The 20030-nt window shown below is 34.9% G+C and overlaps 1 protein-coding gene across 10 annotated transcripts in view; it reads left to right on the top strand.

The window, feature by feature from the left end:
* Positions 1 to 20030, top strand: part of RALGAPA1 (Ral GTPase activating protein catalytic alpha subunit 1) — a 228295-nt gene that overhangs the window by 92819 nt on the left and 115446 nt on the right. For 5 of the 10 annotated variants that reach the window (XM_029237176.1, XM_029237175.1, XM_029237178.1 and 2 more), the window contains exons 17-18: positions 15501 to 17036; positions 18792 to 18916. In XM_029237176.1, the coding sequence (XP_029093009.1) occupies positions 15501 to 17036; positions 18792 to 18916 (1661 nt within the window). Of the gene's footprint in view, positions 1 to 7821; positions 7963 to 15500; positions 17037 to 17737; positions 17819 to 18791; positions 18917 to 20030 lie in introns of all 10 variants that reach the window. The other 5 variants (XM_029237182.1, XM_029237181.1, XM_029237180.1 and 2 more) reach the window with 4 other exon arrangements.

The raw sequence follows: 20030 nt of genomic DNA, 5'->3' as shown, positions 1-20030 counted from the left end.
TATTCCTTTTCCTCTCAGAGATTTATAACTTGGTCTTCATTGTAGTAGAAAGAGTGCTGCAAGGAAAAACGAGGACTTTGTCCTGATCTTTTTTTTCACTCTTTCATCACTAAATAGCTAGATAACCTTGAATAATTTACTGAACTTTCTAGGCGTTATTTACTTCATCTGTATAGTGGGTATGATAATATCTCACATGCCTGAAATAAAATTGCTTGAAGTTACTTCAGGCTTTGCAATCTGTGATTCTGTGGAAGGAGAATTTTCTGTGGGAATATATCTATATTTGATGGTAATCAGTGAAAAGCACTACTATTTTAAAGAAATTTAAAAACATTGTTGTAGGACGTGTCTTCTATGAAATGATGGGTTCTAAAGTGTTAAGAATTACAGTTCTAAAGGAAGAAACAAAAGTAGAAAGAGAATAAGGAAATTAAAGATGTTAGAAGAATTAAAAATGTTTAAAATTGTTCAAAAGAATATTTTCACAATTGTCTTCTGCCTATAGAATAACCATAGAATTATATTGATTGTATATGTCAAGCCAGAAGAATGAGAGATTATACAAGGAAAAAGGATATTGATGGATACAAATTAATATAATTTAATTTTGGTATAGAATTACATTTTGAAATTCTTGGGAAGATGTTGATTACATCTGAAATACCTTTCTTCATTTTATGTTAATGTCACGTTTATAGAAAATATTTCTATATTGGTTAAGAAGGAATTGTTCTTTTAATTTTAAAATTTTACTTAAAACTAGAATCTTTTTAAAAAGTTCCATATATATATTTTTCTGATTATAGAAGTAATTTATGCTTAGTGTGGAAAGTAAAGTTTAAGGAAGCATAAAAACATATTAGGTGTCTAATGAGAAGAAATCATTGCTAACATGTTGGCATATTTCTAATCTGTATAAAAGCATGTGTGAGTAAAATACTCATCTTAAAAGTATACCTGACTGATTACTTTCTGATACCTATGTTAAAACAGTCTTGCCTGGCTTGCTCATTGGACTAACCTATCAAATAAAAAGTTAAAGCATTACCACAGCAAAGGAAACCATAAACAAGACAAAAAGACAACCCTCAGAATGGGAGAAAATATTTGCAAATGAAGCAACTGACAAAGGATTAATCTCCAAAATTTACAAGCAGTTCATGAAGCTCAATATCAAAAACACAAACAACCCAATCCAAAAATGGGCAGAAAACCTAAATAGACATTTCTCCAAAGAAGATATACAGATTGCCAACAAACACATGAAAGAATGCTCAACATCATTAATCATTAGAGAAATGCAAATCAAAACTACAATGAAATATCATCTCATACCAGTCAGAATGACCATCATCAAAAAAATCTACAAACAATAAATTCTGGAGAGGGTGTGGAGAAAAGGGAACCCTCCTGCATTGTTGGAGGGAATGTAAATTGATACAGCCACTATGGAGAACAGTATGGAGGTTCCTTAAAAAACTAAAAATAGAACTGCCATACGACCCAGCAATCCCACTACTGGGCATATACCCTGAGAAAACCATAATTCAAAAAGAGTTCATTGCAGCCCTATTTACAATAGCCAGGACATGGAAGCAGCCTAAGTGTCCATCAACAGATGAATGGATAACAAAGATGTGGCACATATATACAATGGAATATTACTCAGCCATAAGAAGAAACGAAATTGAGTTATTTGTAGTGAGGTGGATGGACCTAGAGTCTGTCATACAGAGTGAAGTCAAAAAGAGAAAAATACCATGTGCTAACACATATATATGGAATCTTAAAAAAAAAAAAATGGTCATGAAGAAACTAGGGGTAGGACGGGAATAAAGATGCAGACCTACTAGAGAATGGACTTGAGGACACAGGGAGGGGGAAGGGTAAGCTAGGACAAAGAGAGAGAGAGTGGCATGGGCATATATACACTACCAAATGTAAAACTGATAGCTAGTGGGAAGCAGCTGCATAGCACAGGGAGATCAGCTCAGTGCTTTGTGACCACCTAGAGGGGTGGGATAGGGAGGGTGGGAGGGAGGGAGACGCAAGTGGAAAGAGATATGGGGATATGTGTATATGTGTAGCTGATCCACTTTGTTATAAAGCAGAAACTAACACACCATTGTAAAGCAATTATACTCCAATAAAGATGTTAAAAAAAAAAGGTAAAGCATTACAAACTTTGTTTAGAAAGATAGCTGCATAAAGTTGGAAAATACTAATACTAGAAAATGTTGAACTCCTTGCATCAGATTTCATTACATGTCAGTACCATAATTTAACCTGTATCCTGAAGATGGACTTTTAGTTTATTTCCAATTTTGTGCTGTTAAAAATGGTACAGAATATAGTTATGTATATTTCTATACTTTGTGCTTACATGCAGATATGTCTGTAGGTTTAATCTAAAGGATTTGGAATTAAATTGCCCTTAAAACCATGAGATACCACTACATATTTATTAGAATGGCTGAAATCCAGAACATTGACAACATGAAATGCTGACAAGAATATGGAGCAACAGTAACTCTCATTGCTCGTGGGAATGGTACAGCCACTTTGGAAGACAGTTTGGTAGTTTCCTAGAAAACTAAACATACTCTTACCATAGAATCAAACCATCCTTGGCATTTACCCAAGTAAGTTGAAAACGTATGTCCACACAAACATTGGCACTCAAATATTTGAAGCAACTTTATTCATAAACTCGGAATTTATGCCAGAATTTGGAATCAACCAAGATATTCTTAAATAGATGAATGAATTAACAAACAGTGGTACATCCACCCGGTGGAATATTATTCTTTGAATATAAAAAGTGAGCTATCAGGCCATGGAAAAAATATGGAGGAGCTCCAGATGCATATTGCTAAGTGAAAGAAGCCAATCTGAAAAGGTTACATACACTATGATTCCAACTATATGATATTCTGGAAAAGGGAAAACTAAAGAGACAATAAGAAGATTACTGATTACCAGGGGTGGAGGTGGGGAGCAGGGCAACAAGGAGGGACGAATAGGTGGAGCACAGGGGGTTTTTAGAGCAGTGAAAGTATTCTGTATGATACCGTAATGGTGCATACATGTTATACATTTGTCAAAAGCCCATAGAATGTACAACACAAAGAGTGATCCCTAATGTAAACTGTGGATTTTGTTAATGACACTGTATCAGTATTAGCTCATCAGTTGTAGAAAATGTACTATACCAATGAAAGATGTCAGTACTTGGGGAAACTCGAGGTGGGGGTGGGAGAAGAAGGGGATATATTGGAACTCTTTGTACTTGCCACTCAATTTTCCTGTAAACCTGAAACTGCTTTTTAAAAATTAAAGTGTACAGGCAGACCTCAGGAGATAAGTGCGGGTTTGGTTCCAGACCACCACAATAAAGCAAATATCCCAATAAAGCGGGTCACACGAATTTTTTGGTTTCCCAGTGCATATAAAGGTTATGTTTACACTATACTGCAGTCTGTTAAGTGTTCAGTAGCATTATGTCTAAAGAAACAATGTTACATACCTTAATTTAAAATATTGCCCCAAAATGCTAACCATGAATCTGAATCTGCAGCACTTCATAGTCTTTTTGCTGGTGGCTGATGACTGATCAGGGTGGTGGTTGCTGAAGGCTGGGGTGGCTGTGACAGTTTCTTGAAGTGAGACCATTAAGGGAGTTCATGGCATTGGTTGACTCTTCCTTTCACAAACGATTTCTCTGTAGTATGCAATGATGTTTTATTGCATTTTACTCACTAGAATTTCTTTCAGAATTGTAGTCAGTCCCCTCAAACCCTACCACAGCTTTATCAACTAAACTTAAATAATACTCTCAATCCTTTGTTCTCATTTCAACAGTCTTCACAGCATCTTCATCAGGAGTAGATTCCACCTCAAGAAACCACTTTCTTTGCTCACTCATAAGAAGAAACTCCTCTTCAAAGTTTTATCTTGAGACTGAGTTTTATCTCAGTCCCATCCTCAGGCTAGTTCTGTTGTGCTTTCTACCACATTTGCAGTTACTTCCTGCACTAAAGTCATCCATGAGGATTGGAATTAATTTCTTCCAAACTCCTGTTAATGTTGACATTTTCACCTCTTCCCATGAGTCACATTGTTCTTAATGGCATCTAGAATGGTTTTCTTGTTTCCAGAAGGTTTTCAGTGTATCTATACTTTGCCCAGATTCATCAGAGGAATCACCATCTATAGCAGCTGTAGCCTTACGAAATGTATCTTAAAGAATAAGACTTGAAAGTTGAAATAATTGTTTGATCCATGGGCTGCAGAATGGATGTTGTGTTAGCAGACATGAAAGCAATGTGAATCTCATTGCACCTCTCCATCAGAGCTCTTGGGTGATGAGGTGCATTGTCAATGAGCAGTAATATTTTGAAAGGAATCTTTTCTGAGCAGTAGGTCTTGACAGTGGGGCTTAAAATATTCAGTAAACCATGTTGCAAACAGATGTGCTGTCATCCAGGCTTTGTTGTTCCAGTGATAGAGCACAGAGTAGACTTAGCGTAATTCTTAAGGGCCCCAGGATTTTCAGAATGGTAAATGAACATTGGCTTCAACTTGAAGTCCCCAGGTGCATTATCCCCTAATAAGAGGGCCAGGCTGTGCTTTGAAGCTTTTAAGCCAGACATTGACTCCTCCTCTCTAGTTATGAAAGTCCTCGATGGCATCTTCTTCCAATAGATGGCTGTTGTGTCCACATTGAAAATCTGTTGTGTAATGTAGCCACCTTCATTAATGATCTTAGTTAGATCTTTTCGATAGCTTGCTGCAGTTTCTACATCACCACTTGCTGCTTCCACTTGCACTTTTATGTTATGAAGATGGCTTCTTTCCTTAAATCTCATGAACCAACTCTGCTAGCTTCATGCTTTTCTTCTGCAGCTTCCTCACCTCTCTCAGCCTTCCTAGGATTGAAGAGAGTTAGGGCCTGGCTCTGGATTGGGATTTGGCTTAAGAGAATCTTGTGGCTGGCTTGATCTTCTTTCCAGACAACTAAAACTTTCTCCATATCAGCAATATGGCTGTTTTGCTTTCTTATCATTGGCCTTTTCACTGTTAATTTCCTTCAAGAACTTTTCCTCTTTTGCAGTCACAACTTGGCTGTTTGGAGCAAGCAGTCTAGCTTTCAGCCTGTCTTGGCATTTGACATGCCTTCCTCGCTAAACTTAATCATTTCTAGCTTTTGATTTAAAGTGAGAGTCGTGTGACTCTTCCTTTCACTTGAACACTTAGAGACTATTGTAGGGTAATTAACTGAAGTTAGACCAGTTTCAGTGGCTTTACAGAGATTCTCTGATCTAAGCTTTAGATTAGTAAATCCCCAAAATCCCAGGAGCTAATTCATGTAAGTCATTTTCTGTAGCATAGGTTGCGCAGCTGTGAGGCACTTGACAGATTTCCAGGTATGCTTAAAGACCTGTTGTACAGTAGCAGATGGAGAGGTGCACTTCTGAAGAATTCATTCAGGATCAGAACACAAACTTACACCATTGTGATAATGGGAGAAGTTCCAAGGGAAATGCCCAAGCTCTTCCTTCAGGTTGGTGGTGAGAAAGAAGGAATAGAAGGAATTGTTATCTCCAAGGAATTATCTAACCCAAGGGAAAAATTCAAGAAACTTGTAATTCATCTGTGGAATTGAAAATTTGATTCAATTTAGTTTTAAAAGAAATATCTCTCAAAATCACATCTGATTATAACTGTAGGTGGCATTTTACCTTTTGTGTTGATAAGCAGCACTTCAAGTTTTACCTATGTGTTTATGTCTTTGCTCTAAGTTTTAAGAAATGATTACCTTGAAGTCAACATAACTTTTATTTCAAATCGGATTATAAAATTGCCGGTCACTTCCACGAGAGGTAGAAGAAGCTAGCAGGAAATCACGAGTAGGGTCAGATTCTGACATTTTGTGTATGGTTTCAATTTTAAAATATACCTATCTTTAATACCTTATACAGAAAGCCATACACTGAAGGCATGTTGTTGCCTTTTCTTAATATATTCCAACCTTCCATGTTTTGCTGCACATAAATTTACCTGAAAGCTGCTCTTAAAGAATCCTTTATTTTGCCAACATTAATAAATTTGGGGGTTAGGGACTCTCTAATTATCCTTTTCCAGTTATAACTCTATGACATACATCTAGTTTTTGGTTAATACTTTTTTTGGTTTTCTCCTCTATATGTTCACAATGAAAACTTTTTTTTTTTCAAATGATTATGCTGTGCTGCCCAAATACAGATACTCATTCAGTAAAGATTTATTGAGCTCATATATGCCAGGCACCAGAGTTATAAAGATAAGAAGATATAGTTTTTGCCTTTGAAAAGTTAGGAGGCTGACATATAAAACGTACAGTCCACTAAAAACAGATTGTAAGCTTTGTAAAAGAAGGAATTCTTGTTTGTTTTGGTAATTGCTGTATTGCTAGTAAGTTAATTATGTGGGAGAGTCTTAAAAGCATCACAGATGATATGACATTTTATGTATGAAGGAGTATCAAGAAGAAAAGAAGACCAAATGTATTATGAATTCACAGAGCCATGTTGTTGTAAAAGAGCATGAAATCTGTAAGAAACAGTATAAAATTCTGTGTGGCAGCAACGTGGGAGAACAGAAGGCGGAGAAGTTTCCGTGGATATTGCAGCTGGATTGCAAAGGCCTTGTGTGACAGACTAAGGGATTTAGCCATCGGGGAACCAGCTGTTTCTAATAATCAGAAAAACTAAGATTTCGAATTGATGGTAACATTCAAATATATGTATTTTGTTATCAATGTCACTATTACACTGGATATTATGCAGTATTGTTTCTTTTAAATTCTCCATTCATACATACCTTCATTTATTCAAGAATCTCTAAACTAAAAGTTAAGTTAAAAAATATTTGGGAAGTATAAACTTGATTATTTATTTCTAAGTGTGTCAGAATTTGTCTTTAATTTTGTGAACTGGTTACTTTTAAGAAATTACCAAATACAACTACAAATGCAAATTTTTTTTAATTCCAGTTTTTAAGTTTTTATCTTCAAAAATTTAATCTTTAAAATTTTTACATAATATGCTTAAGACTTGAATAAGCATAAACATTTTTCTCAATAACTCGATTCTTCATGCTTATTGCAAATTCTATTTTCTGTGTTTTTACTTAAAATTTTAAAATTATACTGTTAAGTTTAATATAAATAGGAGATACTGATTTGATCAAGCGTTCTTTTACCAGGAACAAATACTAACCATGAGATTTAATTCTTTAGATTATGAATTACATAAAATTCTCTAAAAAAGACCTATGAGTGACTTTGAAACTTTATTAGGAAAAAGTATGAAAGAAAGAATTTGTTCTTGGAATTCAGCTTCATTAAGAAGAATGGCTCAGAATTGCCTCAGAGTGGCTCAGAGAAATACCAAATATGGTACCTAAAATTTCTTGGAACTGTTAATATTGGTTCTTTTCAGTGTTTCCATTCGATGAACTTTTTGACCTTTGGTTTTGAGAACATAGTGCTAATTAAAGTGTCTGCTGTTTTTAATGCTATACCATTGTAACTGCTAATAATAAAAAAAACCATTTTCCTGCTTTACACCAAAAAATTTACATTCGAAATGTCATATGTGTTCTCTAATTTCTTTTCTTACAGCTTGCCAGTATTTGCCGTGCTGAAATGTTTTAATTTAAGATTTCCTTCCTTTGTATCTTTTAGTTTTCTCTGTTGCTGCTTTTTCTGTGACACAAGCCTTTCATTATAGTCACTTCTTTTTTCCTTCCCCACTTCTTTCTTTTCCTTTTTTAAAGCCATGAGAAGCCGATCCATTGGTGAATGTGCTCTGCCATCGGCCTATATACGCAGTGCTAAAAGTGCTCCTGTTCTGATCCATACTTCCAAACCCTTCTTGCCTGATATTGTTCTCACTCCCCTTTCTGATGAGCTTTCAGGTAGTGCCACCTCTGCTAATTTCTGCACCACCTTTTTCACTTTTTAATCCTTCTGCTTTCAAATTTTGCTTAATCAAATAAACCCTTCAAAGTTAATTTCTTTGGGGGAGGTGTGGGAAATTGGGAAAGTGGTTGAGCAATCAACATTTTGAGTTGTTTGAACTCTAATGCTATCCTTGCAGTTCATTCTGGAAGTGCTAAGTTTAGTGCTGTGCCAATGACCAATAGTTTGGGTTGTAAATGGTCAGGTTTTTTTCTGTTCATGTTTGATTTTTTCTTCTCAGGTGGTTAAGTGAAGTGGTAATGTATATTTATAATGTCATTATTTGACTAACTATATGGCAAATCTTGAACAATGCATTTTTCATCATCTATAGTAATGGAACTTAAGCCAGGGGAATCAGTAATTGAGAAAAGTACATAATCTAAAAGTTGTTTTGGAATAAATCTTTGGATTTATATTAGATTATAATAGCATATAGAATTCTAAGAACTCAACTCACTTTTAAACCAAATAAAGCAACCATTCTGTGAAGCCCCAATTTCTAAGAAGCCTCAAAACCTGGTTAGCTTTGCACTTCTGCCTCAGGTCCTTGATCTCCAGTATTGGGTTGGTCTGCTCTTTAATAAGGCTTAATTAACATATAATAAAATGCATAGTTCCTGTGTTCAGTTCAGTGAGTTTTGAGAATTGTACACCCCCCCATCATCTTTCACCCCAGACAAAATATAATGTTTCCATTACCCCCAAAATTCCCTAGTGACACTTTTGAGTCAGTCACTCACACACACACATACACAGACTTTGTAATTTGTATCACCATAGATCAGTTTTTTTCTTTTTAAAAATTTTTTTTGTATGACTAAGATCATACAGTGCCTTGTCTTTTAGACTGAAGGAAATTTGTGTTGAGTATACAGTTGACCCTTGAACAACGCAGGGGTTAGGGGTGCCGACCTTTCACATTGTCCAAAATCCATGTATAACTTTACAGTGGGCCCTCCATTTCTGTGGTTTCACATGGGCACATTCAACCAACTGCACGTAGTGTTGTGCTGTACTACATATTTACTTGTAAAACTCCACAAATAAGAGGACCTACACAGCTCAAAGCCGTGTTGTTCAAGGGTCAACTGTGCTTACTATGCAAAATGTGCTAGCTCAAAGAAAGTTATGGTGCATTCTTGGGTGCTTTCCTATACTCTTCTTAGGAGTATTTCCCTGACGTTGCCACTTTTGGTGAGGTTGCTGGGTTTTTTTTTAAACAACCTATCTTTGTACCCTCTTAACTTTCTAATTGACTATAGGCTTATGTGAGGGAAGGTGCATTTTTATTAATAATGTTATTTCAGGTGAAATCCCTTTCACCATCCCTAAGATCAGAGATTTCTCCCAAACCAAGAGGAGGTATATAATTCAAAATTAAAAAGGAAAGTGAACTACATAAAAGAAGAAATTGTTCTTCATAGTTTTCTCTCTCCCCCTGCTGTGAGCAGGCTTAATTGAACTCATAATAATGTATTTCCTGGATGCGTCATCTAAGATCAGGAGTTGAGGTTTCTATAACTGTTTCACCAATAAGACAATGAAACTACCCATAGACAATCACTCTAGCTTTTGGTTAGAAGTAGGGTTTTCCAGAAAAATATTTACTTGCTACTCTTGAATACTTACAGGGTAAAAAGACACTTCTTTTAATTCCTTTTACGTTTGTTTATTTTAACATACTACGATTTCTAAGAAGTAGCTGTCAGTTTTCAATGTACTCTTTTTTTTTTTGCGGTACGCGGGCCTCTTACTGTTGTGGCCTCTCCCGTTGCGGAGCACAGGCTCCGGACGCACAGGCTCAGCGGCCATGGCTCACGGGCCTAACGGGCCTAGCCGCTCCATGGCATGCGGGATCCTCCCGGACTGGGGCACGAACCCGTGTCCCCTGCATCGGCAGGCGGACTCCCAACCACTGTGCCACCAGGGAAGCCCAATGTACTCTATTTTTATCCAGCCCTTTTTTTCTCCTCTAGTATTCTTGGTTAGATGACCATTCAACCTACATTGTTGTGAATGTGATGCTATGTGGTATAGCTATATATAGATAGACTAAACTAGTTGACTAGCTGAATATCGTTGGAGAGTTTTTCTTAAGTTCTGGGGACTATTTCAAGGGCACTGACTTTGTCAGTGACTTTAGTTCTTAACATTAGACTCATCTGATGTTGAACAAATGTTTCTTCCCAGGCTTCTGTCTCAGGTTTTGATATAATATCCTGTGGGTTGCAGGAGTATCTTAGTTTATTTTTTAAAGCTCTGCAGCAGTGCTGGTGTCTGGGCAGGCACATTTTTCCTGTCCTCTCTTCTACACTAGACTGTAGTTTTACACATATGGTAGCCCAGCCTTGCAGTCTTTATTTTCCTGATAAACAAAGAGAAGTCAGAAATCTCAATAATTATTCTTAAGCAAATTAGCTTTTACTGTCAGAAATAATACTTTCATGATAGAAGGGATGTAAAAGAACATAGGCATGGTGGGCAACTGACTTTTGCAACTGTTTCTTATTATTTTCTAATCAAGAACTCTGGGTGTCTCACCCTGAAATAAAGTTTACAAACCCACTTTCTTCCAGTTAGTTCTCAAAACTGCTAATTTGTTTGCCATATTTGATGCTGTTAGATTCCAGTCTGTCTAGGCCATATTATGTAGACTGCTAAGGTTATTAACAGTACTTCAATATTTGAATTGAGCACTGTAGAGCAAAATATTTTGATCTCTCTGCTTCTATTTTCTGAGTATCAGGAGAAAGAAGATGTTATGTCTCATGCCCCATACTGTTCCTAAATTCTGCCTAATCAGGAGGAGAATTTTCTATCTCTAATCAAACAAGCAGGTTCTTCTTTGCACAATCAAGGAATTTATTTCTTCTTGTCATCAATATGTGATAGTAACCTTTTACAGAGTTTCCACCTAGAAAACCAGCAGATTCTAGCATAATTCTAAATTAGATTTTTTGTTGAAATAATTTGTGTTAATTTTTTTAAAAGTGCATCTCAAGAAAAGTTTGAATCTAACTTAAACACGGCATTATATAACATGTTTGCAAACAAATAAAACTATAATTTTCTTATTAAAAAAATATTGGTCATTTGTCTATTTCCAGAATTTAAGAGTCAGGGAAGCAATATTAGAAGGATAAGAGTAGAAGATAGTTTAGTGTTTTAAATTTTAGTGGTCTAAAATTAATTATTTGGGCTTGGTTTATTGCTTTTCAGTCTTTTCATATGATTTCAATGATGTGCATACTGCTTTGAATTACGTAAAAATTGAACATCTAGTCATAAAAAGATGTAGAAGTTTTACTAGCCTCTGCTAATAATAGAATCGAAAACATAGATATTCTATATTTCTTAACTTACCTTGAAGGTACATTGCTATTATAGCCCAAATAGGCAAAAAAATTTTTTTTAATTACATAAAGAACATTGTCATTTCCTTTAGGTAATTCAGAAAAAACTTGAGCTTCTAAATGGCATCAGTTTCTACATAAAGTAATAGAAATGATTTTATGAATTCAGGAGCTGTAAAAATATTATTACTGATAGCTAGTGTTTATGATTAACCGAGAATAGAATTTAACTTTGGTAAAAGGGATTTTGGCACTTTTTTCTATACCTCGTTTTAGAAATTATTTAAATTTTCTAGTGGTATGTTAGTATTACAGATTTAGAGATTTTTTTTCCCCCTGAGGAGCTAGCTTGATATTTTAGTAATTAACAGCTACTATTTTTAATATAAAAGACATGCTTTCCTTCTACCAGTATTTATTGAGCCCCTACTATGTGACAAGAGCTATTTCAAGCAATGGGGATATTGTGATGTTAATACAAACAAAATCCTGAAGAAAGGTAAATTTCAGTGAAAAGAATTTTTTTTTTACATGTTACAAGCTAATATTACACTTTAATTTACAGCTTATCTTTTTGAAATAGCAAAGAAAACTTTTCTTTGAAACACAACATTCAGAAAAAACTACTTTTTAATCCAGAAATAATTTCCAACACTTTAATGCTAAAACATCATTAAGCAAATCCAGAGATGAAACTTGACATTGCTAACACATTGTAGGCTCTATAGGAAGCAATTTCTCAATGTTCAAGTTTTTTTTTTTAATTTGTTAAAAAGCTTTTTTCTTGTTTTGCTCAATCACTGGTTACTGATACTTTAGATTAAAATAAATTAATTAGACACTGCCGTTGTTCAAGGTAAAATGTAAGCAGCATAATTAAATAGCTTCGAAGGGCATTTCTGTTACAACCTGTTGCTACCATTATTTTCAGCAATCCAATACAAAGTTTGTCCGTTGTGTTCTTCTGTATCATTTACTAATATTTGTATTTGACTAAGTTTTGATTTCTAAGAGTGTTATCTTTATAGAGATAAATCACTGTGCTGGTTTATAATTTCTTAATAATACTTTTTAAAAAATTAATTATTTCCTGAATATGTAATATATATTATTCAAGAAATTAAGACCATGGACTAATTTTTTCCTTACTTCAAATCCCACCTCTCCATCTTCTAGCTGTGTATCCTTAGGCAAGTGAATTAAATAGTTTCTTCATGTATAAAATGGGGATAATAACACCTACTTCATGAGGCTGTTGTGAGGATTAAATGAGTTAATACGTGTAAGATGCTTAGAACAATGCATGTAGGAAAGACTGTACAGTCGGCCCTTCATATCCAAGGTTGGTTGAATCCATGTAAACCTGCAGGTGTGGAAAGCCAACTGTGTTCACTGTACTAGGCCATTTTATATAAGAAACTTGAGCATCTGTGGATGTTCGTGTCCATGGGGGGCTCCTAGAACCAGTCCCCAGCGGATACAGAAGGACAACTGTATATGATTTAGCTGTCATTTAGACTTTTTATCTTCAACAAGGTTCAGGTATATTTCTTTAAATTTAAGTTTCGTTAGAGTCAGTCATGCTTAATTCAAGTACTGACTTTGATTTCTTTTATGCAATTAGTATTGTTATATGCCCGTGTAAGAACTGTATTTAAAGCTTAAAACTTTCAAAAAGTTTTTTGTTTAATTTTAAATTCTCTAACAGTACATTATTGATAGAAAAAAAAATTTTTTTTTTTCAAAGCTCTTGCCCTCTTAGACTTGAAAGTTTTTTAGACATTAAAGTTTAGGGAAAAACACTTAGACTGAAATAATGTTTAAATTTCCTAACATGAAATGTGAGGACTGGGTTTGGGAAGAAATTCCTAAAAACAGAACTTCACAATAATCTTTACTGGTTTCTTTAGAATGGAAAAATTATGGAATATCAATAGAGGGGAACTTCCCTGGTAGTCCACTGGTTAAGACTCCACACTTCCACTACAGGGGGCGCAGGTTCAATCCCTGGTTGGGGTAAGATCCCGCATGCCATGCAGCATGGGCAAAATAAATAAATAAATAAATAATAAAGGAAACTAAACATTAAAACTAATATTCTCCTTTTTTTTGAAGTTCGTATATTTGTTAGTCTCATATTAGATTTTAATAAGGTTTTAAGATCTTGATTTTGAATTTGCAGCTAATAATTCCAACTATAAAATTCTTAATAATTTTTATAGAAAAGTTATATAGTCTATCCTTTACTGAGTCTATTAGAATATTTTGTGGAAAGAAACTGGAGTGCATGGTGAATATGGTCTCTAGGCAGAGGTTCTTATGACCTATTACGGGAGATAAACCAAAATACTTAGCATTCGTCAAGATACACAAATATGCATTACTTATCTACTACAGTAATAAATGGAGTATAATGCATAAATATAAAGTTTCTGAGGAGATGCTTGCTTTTTCATTTAGAAGAATTCTAAGTGGAGTGCATGAAGAAGAAAGCCAACATTTTTTTAAAGTGTTGTATTCTCCTCAACTTAATGATAACAAGAAATTGTTTCAACTTTAGGAGATATTTTGTATTTGACCCGTATTGGGAGTCTAAATGTATATCTTCAGGAATACAGTGCAATCTTAGTATATTACAAATTTCTCTTGATCTGAATTTAGTATAAGGTGGCTCCTTTTGGACCTCATACAGAGAAAGGGATATGAGTGAAATAGCAGAAGGACTAGCCTCTTTTCATCCACTGGATGGATCCTGAGAATATTTTTAATTAGTATCCCCATTTTATAAATGAGAAAACTGGTGTCGGAGTCTGGAGTAAGAAAACCAGAGTTTTAGACCTAACACCATCAATAAGTATATCTGTGATCTTGGACAAGTAACTGTTTTACTCTGGATCTAAATCTTCTCATTTTGATCAGTTATAGTTCTGTTATTTATAATCTTTGCATTACAAGCCTAGTGAGCACCCAACATCTGACTTTTTGACTCTGTGTCCTTTTTTCATTATATTTTTCTGGCTTCTGAAAAATTTTTTTTAGTTATTTCTAGGTAATGTTAGAGGTCATGATAGATTCATAGACATGGTATTTTACTTCTAAAATTTCTAATTTGTATATATCTCTACAGCTAAATAGTATTTCATATTGTGATTTTCAATTTCGTAAATATTTTTGAGGATTTACCATATACTTAGCACTTCAGGCAGTAAAAACAATGTAATGACGTTGAACATTAAACCTGCTTCTCAACTTTGAGAGAGTGGCTTCATCTCTTTGGGCCTCAGTTTCCTCGGTGAGAGAGTTAAATAATCTATGATGTCCATTTTGACTCTAAAATCTGTAATTCTTTAAAAGAAATGTAAGAAGCCATAGGTACAGTTTTTAGGGTTTGATGGTTATTTAATGGAATGGGCCAGTGATAGGCAGAGAATGTTTCTTCCTAGTAGATTAATGGTGTTTGTGTCAGAAATGAAAAAGTACAATTATTTTTTTAGCAATGTATTAGTTTTATTTGATAGGATGAATAGGTTTTAATACTATAATTAAATAAAGTAAAATACCTCAGTAGAACAGATAAATAGTTTCCTGACAAAGAGGACTTTAGGAAGAGGGTGGAGATTTCCATGTGTAATCTGTGATCAAATAGATAAGCAAGAATTTGAAGAAAAGGTGATGCCTCTTGCCTGGTAAGGAAGGAAACAGGAATTTATAAGACCCTGTAAGATTCTGCAATGGGATATTTAGATCAGCTTTTTTGTGTTAAGATCTACTTTTTCTGCTTGGAACTTAAATAAGTACAAAAAATTGAATAGCAAGTTTGAATTCCTTGATTTATTGGCACAGCTCTATCTTTAACTGCACTTCCAAATGTTTCATCACCTCACTGTCTATTTCTATGCATGTTAACATATTAAAATGTATTCTGGTAGTTTTCTAATTCATTTATACTACATGCTATATTGGCTTGTGCACATCATTATTTAAAAACAGATTTGTATTTTTAATAGATTTTCTTTCATTGAGCTTACAAAAAATCTCAAAAATTTTTATTTTTAAGCATATGCTTAGGGTATGGTTGAAATTAATACTTATTTTTCATATTCGTATAGTTCCTACTCTGTAATTTTTCTTTTTTACAGATATTGATGATGCTCAAATACTTCCTCGTTCAACTAGAGTCAGACATTTTTCACAAAGCGAAGACACTGGAAATGAAGTTTTTGGTGCTTTGAGTGAGGAGCAGCCATTGCCTCGAAGTAGCAGCACTTCTGACATCTTGGAACCATTCACTGTTGAACGAGCCAAAGGTGCAGTTCCTGTAATTGACAGTTCATCCCGTCATGCACCAAGCTTGCAGAGTTCCACAGAGGCTTCTTCAATAACTAGATCCACTGAAAGCCACATCACTGATACTCATAGTAGAGAGTCTTCTCTGGAAGTTGGTGATAGCATATATGACCATCTTTGTCACTTAATAGATCCAGTAGAACTTGCAGATTCAGCTTTTGAACAAATCCAGTACATTGACCTTGAAGGAGATGATGATCTTCTTTCCTCCCTGAAAGAATATTTTAAGGAAAACCAGGAAAGTCATAGTAAAAACGAGTTAGGTAAAGATGTAGCTTCACAGGAAGTGATTATTGCAGTAAATAGGGATGAAAGATCATCCTTAGATAAATTAGAACACATAGATCAGGAAAGTAAATCAGAAAATACCACCTCCTTTGTTGGGACTCCTGAAAACATACAGTTTCAAAAAGAATCAAACTCAGCTGTCTTCATGAGTAACAGTGCACCCAACCAGTTAGACAGCTTTATGAGAACAAAAACTTCTGAAAAACGTAAACAACTAAACAGTGATAAACAGTCATCGGAACCTAGTTCGGGTAGCCCTTGTGATAAAGAAAAGAGGAAACATCTGTATAGACAAACAGCCACAGAATTAGATGCCTGTATAGATATAACAATAGCTGAAAAGGTTAAGGGTATGCAAATTAATGAAAAAATCATTGTCCCACATGTTTTGCATGCCAAGAAAACTACTCTAAAAGCACCTGTTAACCACAGAATGCCTCATGTTACAAGCACTAGCAAGCTTTCTCCAACTAAAAGGAGCTTGTCTGAAACAGTAACTCATGGAGCCAAAATCATGAAAATTGCTTCTAAAAAACGAAATAGTGTTCACGTTACTTTTAGACCATCTACTGAGTCAGTTCAGTTTTATAACCCTCTGGAAAACAAAGAGGCTCCGTGGAAGATGAGGCTGCGGAAGCTCAGCGGCTTTAGTAGCAGCAGCAATAGCAGCATCAGCAGCCCCCATGCCAGCTCAAACAGTGTTACCGAGCTAGTGAAACCCGGTGTGTACAGGCCTCTAGACACGGCACCAGTAAGTAGTAAGACAGTTAAGGAATCTACAGAGATCCCCACCGCCATATTACAAAAAGAAGGAATTGCTAGTAATCAGTTAGGAGGTAGTCGTAGTACTATTAAGTCGTCAAGTTATGAGGCAGGACTACAGCAGGGCTCCCTGGGTGGCGTTTATAAAACTGTTGTACATGCTCTTTCGAAGCCGAAGGCAAATGTTTCCCCACAGAGGCAGAACAGAATGCCACCAGAGGCTCCACTGAGGGATCTGTACAGTCATGTAATGGGCTATTTTGGAAGGAAAGCTGCAGGTGAGCACTTAACAGTGTGCAGAGCGCAAAAGGAGAAAGACAGCACCAGTTTGGCTTAATGCAACTGAAGCAAGCTATAAGCAATCAAAAAGCTTTGGGATGGTCACTGCTTTCTCTGTTTGGTTATGCATGCGCCTTTCCCCAGCTGTATTTTTCCCAGCATAAAATGTTTATTTAAATTACTAATTTCCCTTATAAAGCATTTAGTTAAACCTCTTTGCTGCTGAACAAGATAGGAAAGAGGGACATACAGGAAAATTTAATGACCTTCCAAAAGCTATGTAAATCAGATATTTTTCTGAGTGTGTACCACGTGAACCTTGAAATTAAGTTTACCGAGGAGTTGGAATACTTTCTCCCCTGTCCCCCCCAATAGTTTACATTTAAAAGGGCCCCAGCTCTACATAATTGGGTTCATTTATTTTTACTGCTGATTTACTTGATTTTATCTTTTTCTTGGTAGATTACTGTGACATGATATAACATAATGGAAATCAAGGTCCTGCAACCAACACCAACATTTTTAGTTAACTGTCATTGAAGAGGAAATTATTTCTTAAACCTCAAAGTGGACTCAGTTACTTTTCATTTACACCATTTGCCAACAAGCTGTAGGCTCTTGAGTTTTGCATTCATTTGTATAGAATGCAAGTTATATCCTTAAAACACTTATCGTTACTTTCTTTTTTCTGAGATTTTAGATGTGCATAAAGGTTTCATGATAGCCAATCATGATTTAAATATGGAACCTCTATGGACAGATTACAGAAAGCAAGATTATGGTAACTGTTTTCTCTTATGTTGATTCAAATTTAAAATAACTTCACAGTTATAGAAAATTAACTTTCAGCAGTAAGGTAGGTTTCGATTTTATTTGTTTAACATGGTTTTGTTAGCATGATTAACAGAACGCTGCATCTTGCACTGAGCCATTAATGCCACTTGAGGGCAGTATTTGACAGCTTAAAAAAGCCTGGCCAAGTAGTATAAAGACAATCGTATTTCAGAGTGATTTCCTGACCAGTATATTTTCTTAACCTGAAATGCTTTGTAGTTCATTAGGAACATAAACAGTGTCGATATCCTTTGGTTGCAGAGAAATGCTTTTCTACAGCATAATAGTGAAATAAGTAAATATCATTTTTTGTAAGTTAGTTTCCCAAGTTTAAAACTTTCTTGTTAATGTTAATCATAATGTAGTCATAAAAAAATCAAAATAACTATTGTGGGGTTTTTTTTTAAACAGAAAAATCTTTGTGAAAATAAATCTCTTTTTTCTTAAAGCAAAAAATTAGATTTGTAGTGAATACAAACAACATTATATCAAAATCATAGAATTTTAATTTATTAATATCTAAACTTAAGTTCAAGGGATATATTTCTTGCAAATATTCTTTGGGGAAAATGGAATTATAAATTATTAAGGCTCCAAATAGAAGCAGAGGCAGGAAGAAAGAAAAATATACCAGTTTCTTTATAGGCAATATTAACCTAACTTCAACTAGTGCTTATCTATAAGCTTTCTTGCTGTTTTAAGGTTATACTGAAGATTGACTAACATCTGCTTAGTTAAATAAAGTAAATATCAATTTACTAATTCTTAAAATTAAATCTAAAAGGAGAGAAATTATTCGTAGATGCATGTTTGGCAAATAATTGATATGGCATAGGTAATTTTTTGGCTGTTTTTGTTTTAAATTTAGGAAATGTAGTTAAGTCTTTCTTCACTATATATAGTTATTTATTTATTTTTAGTCAATAAAGAGGACATGAGCACAAAACTGCCCCCTCTTAATAGTGATATTGGCAGCAGCAATGCTAATGTTCCTGATCTGATGGATGAGTTTATAGCAGAACGACTTCGAAGTGGTAATGCCTCAGTAAGTGTTATTTTATTTATTTGATTTTAGAGAGGAGGGTAGAGAAACTAAAAGATATATACATATGTACATATATATGTATATGATATACATGTGGAAAATTTTATTCAAATAAGCCCTCACCCCAAATTTAACCCTTTTTTGAATTAAGATTTTTAAATTATATTTTTATAGTATTTTTTATTCAAAGACCTAAAACAAGCAGGCTTTTAGTTTTGACCAGGGTGAAAATTTGGGATACCTGTTTGCTCAGCTCCTGTGGTATAAGCCACTACCTTCCTAGTTCTTTCTCTGTTTTTCATCTTTGTTCTTAGAGTACTCTGATGCCTGTTGTCAGCCCTCAACAGGAAAGATAACAATGGAGGTCTTCTGGCCCAACTCACACCATTTTGACAGCATGCTAACATCGGTTACTTAATCATTACAGTAACTTTGGAATAGATTTTAAAGTTATCTTTATCTTGAGTGTTAGAATTAAGGCAAAATGAAAATAGAAGCAGTTTTATTTCTAATGATGCTTAATTGTTAAGGAAAGATAAATATATGTGGAATTGCTTTTTTTAAAGGACAATATTCCATTTAGATTTCAACTTGTCTCTTTAGTGAAAGTCTGTAGCTCCATTACATTTTCCTTTTTTTTTTTTTTAAGTTGTTTTCCTTGAGTGGGAAAAAAGTTATAGAATCATTATATGTAATCATCATAGAATGACATCCTTGCTGTCATTCTTCCCTCCCTCCATTATCTCTTCCATTTGTTTCTTTCTCTCTTTTCTTTTTTTTTTTTTTTTGCTGCACTGCACAGCTTGCGGGGGATCCCTTAGTTCCCCCACCAGGGACCAAACCCATGCCCCCTGCAGTGGAAGTGCAGTGTCCTAACCACTGGACCGCCAGGGAATTCCCTCTTCCATTTGCCTCTTTTTTTTCCATTTGAATACTTTGCTCTTTCTACTATCTTATCTTAATAGTCACTCCATGGATCCTTTTGAGGCTTCAGGGTCTCGGGCCCAGCACCAAATGGTATTTGGGTCTTTGCTTTAGCCAGACCAACAGTAGTTCAGGACCCAGCTCCATACAGTTACACGGAGTCTTCGGTTAGTGTTTCCCCCACTCCTAC

Source organism: Monodon monoceros, unplaced genomic scaffold (assembly GCF_005190385.1).
Source record: "Monodon monoceros isolate NGI ecotype Baffin Bay Population unplaced genomic scaffold, NGI_Narwhal_1 Super_Scaffold_21, whole genome shotgun sequence".
Classification (NCBI taxonomy): Eukaryota; Metazoa; Chordata; class Mammalia; order Artiodactyla; family Monodontidae; genus Monodon; species Monodon monoceros.
Note: the sequence above shows the minus strand (reverse complement) of the source record. Positions and strands in the feature narration are given on the sequence as shown.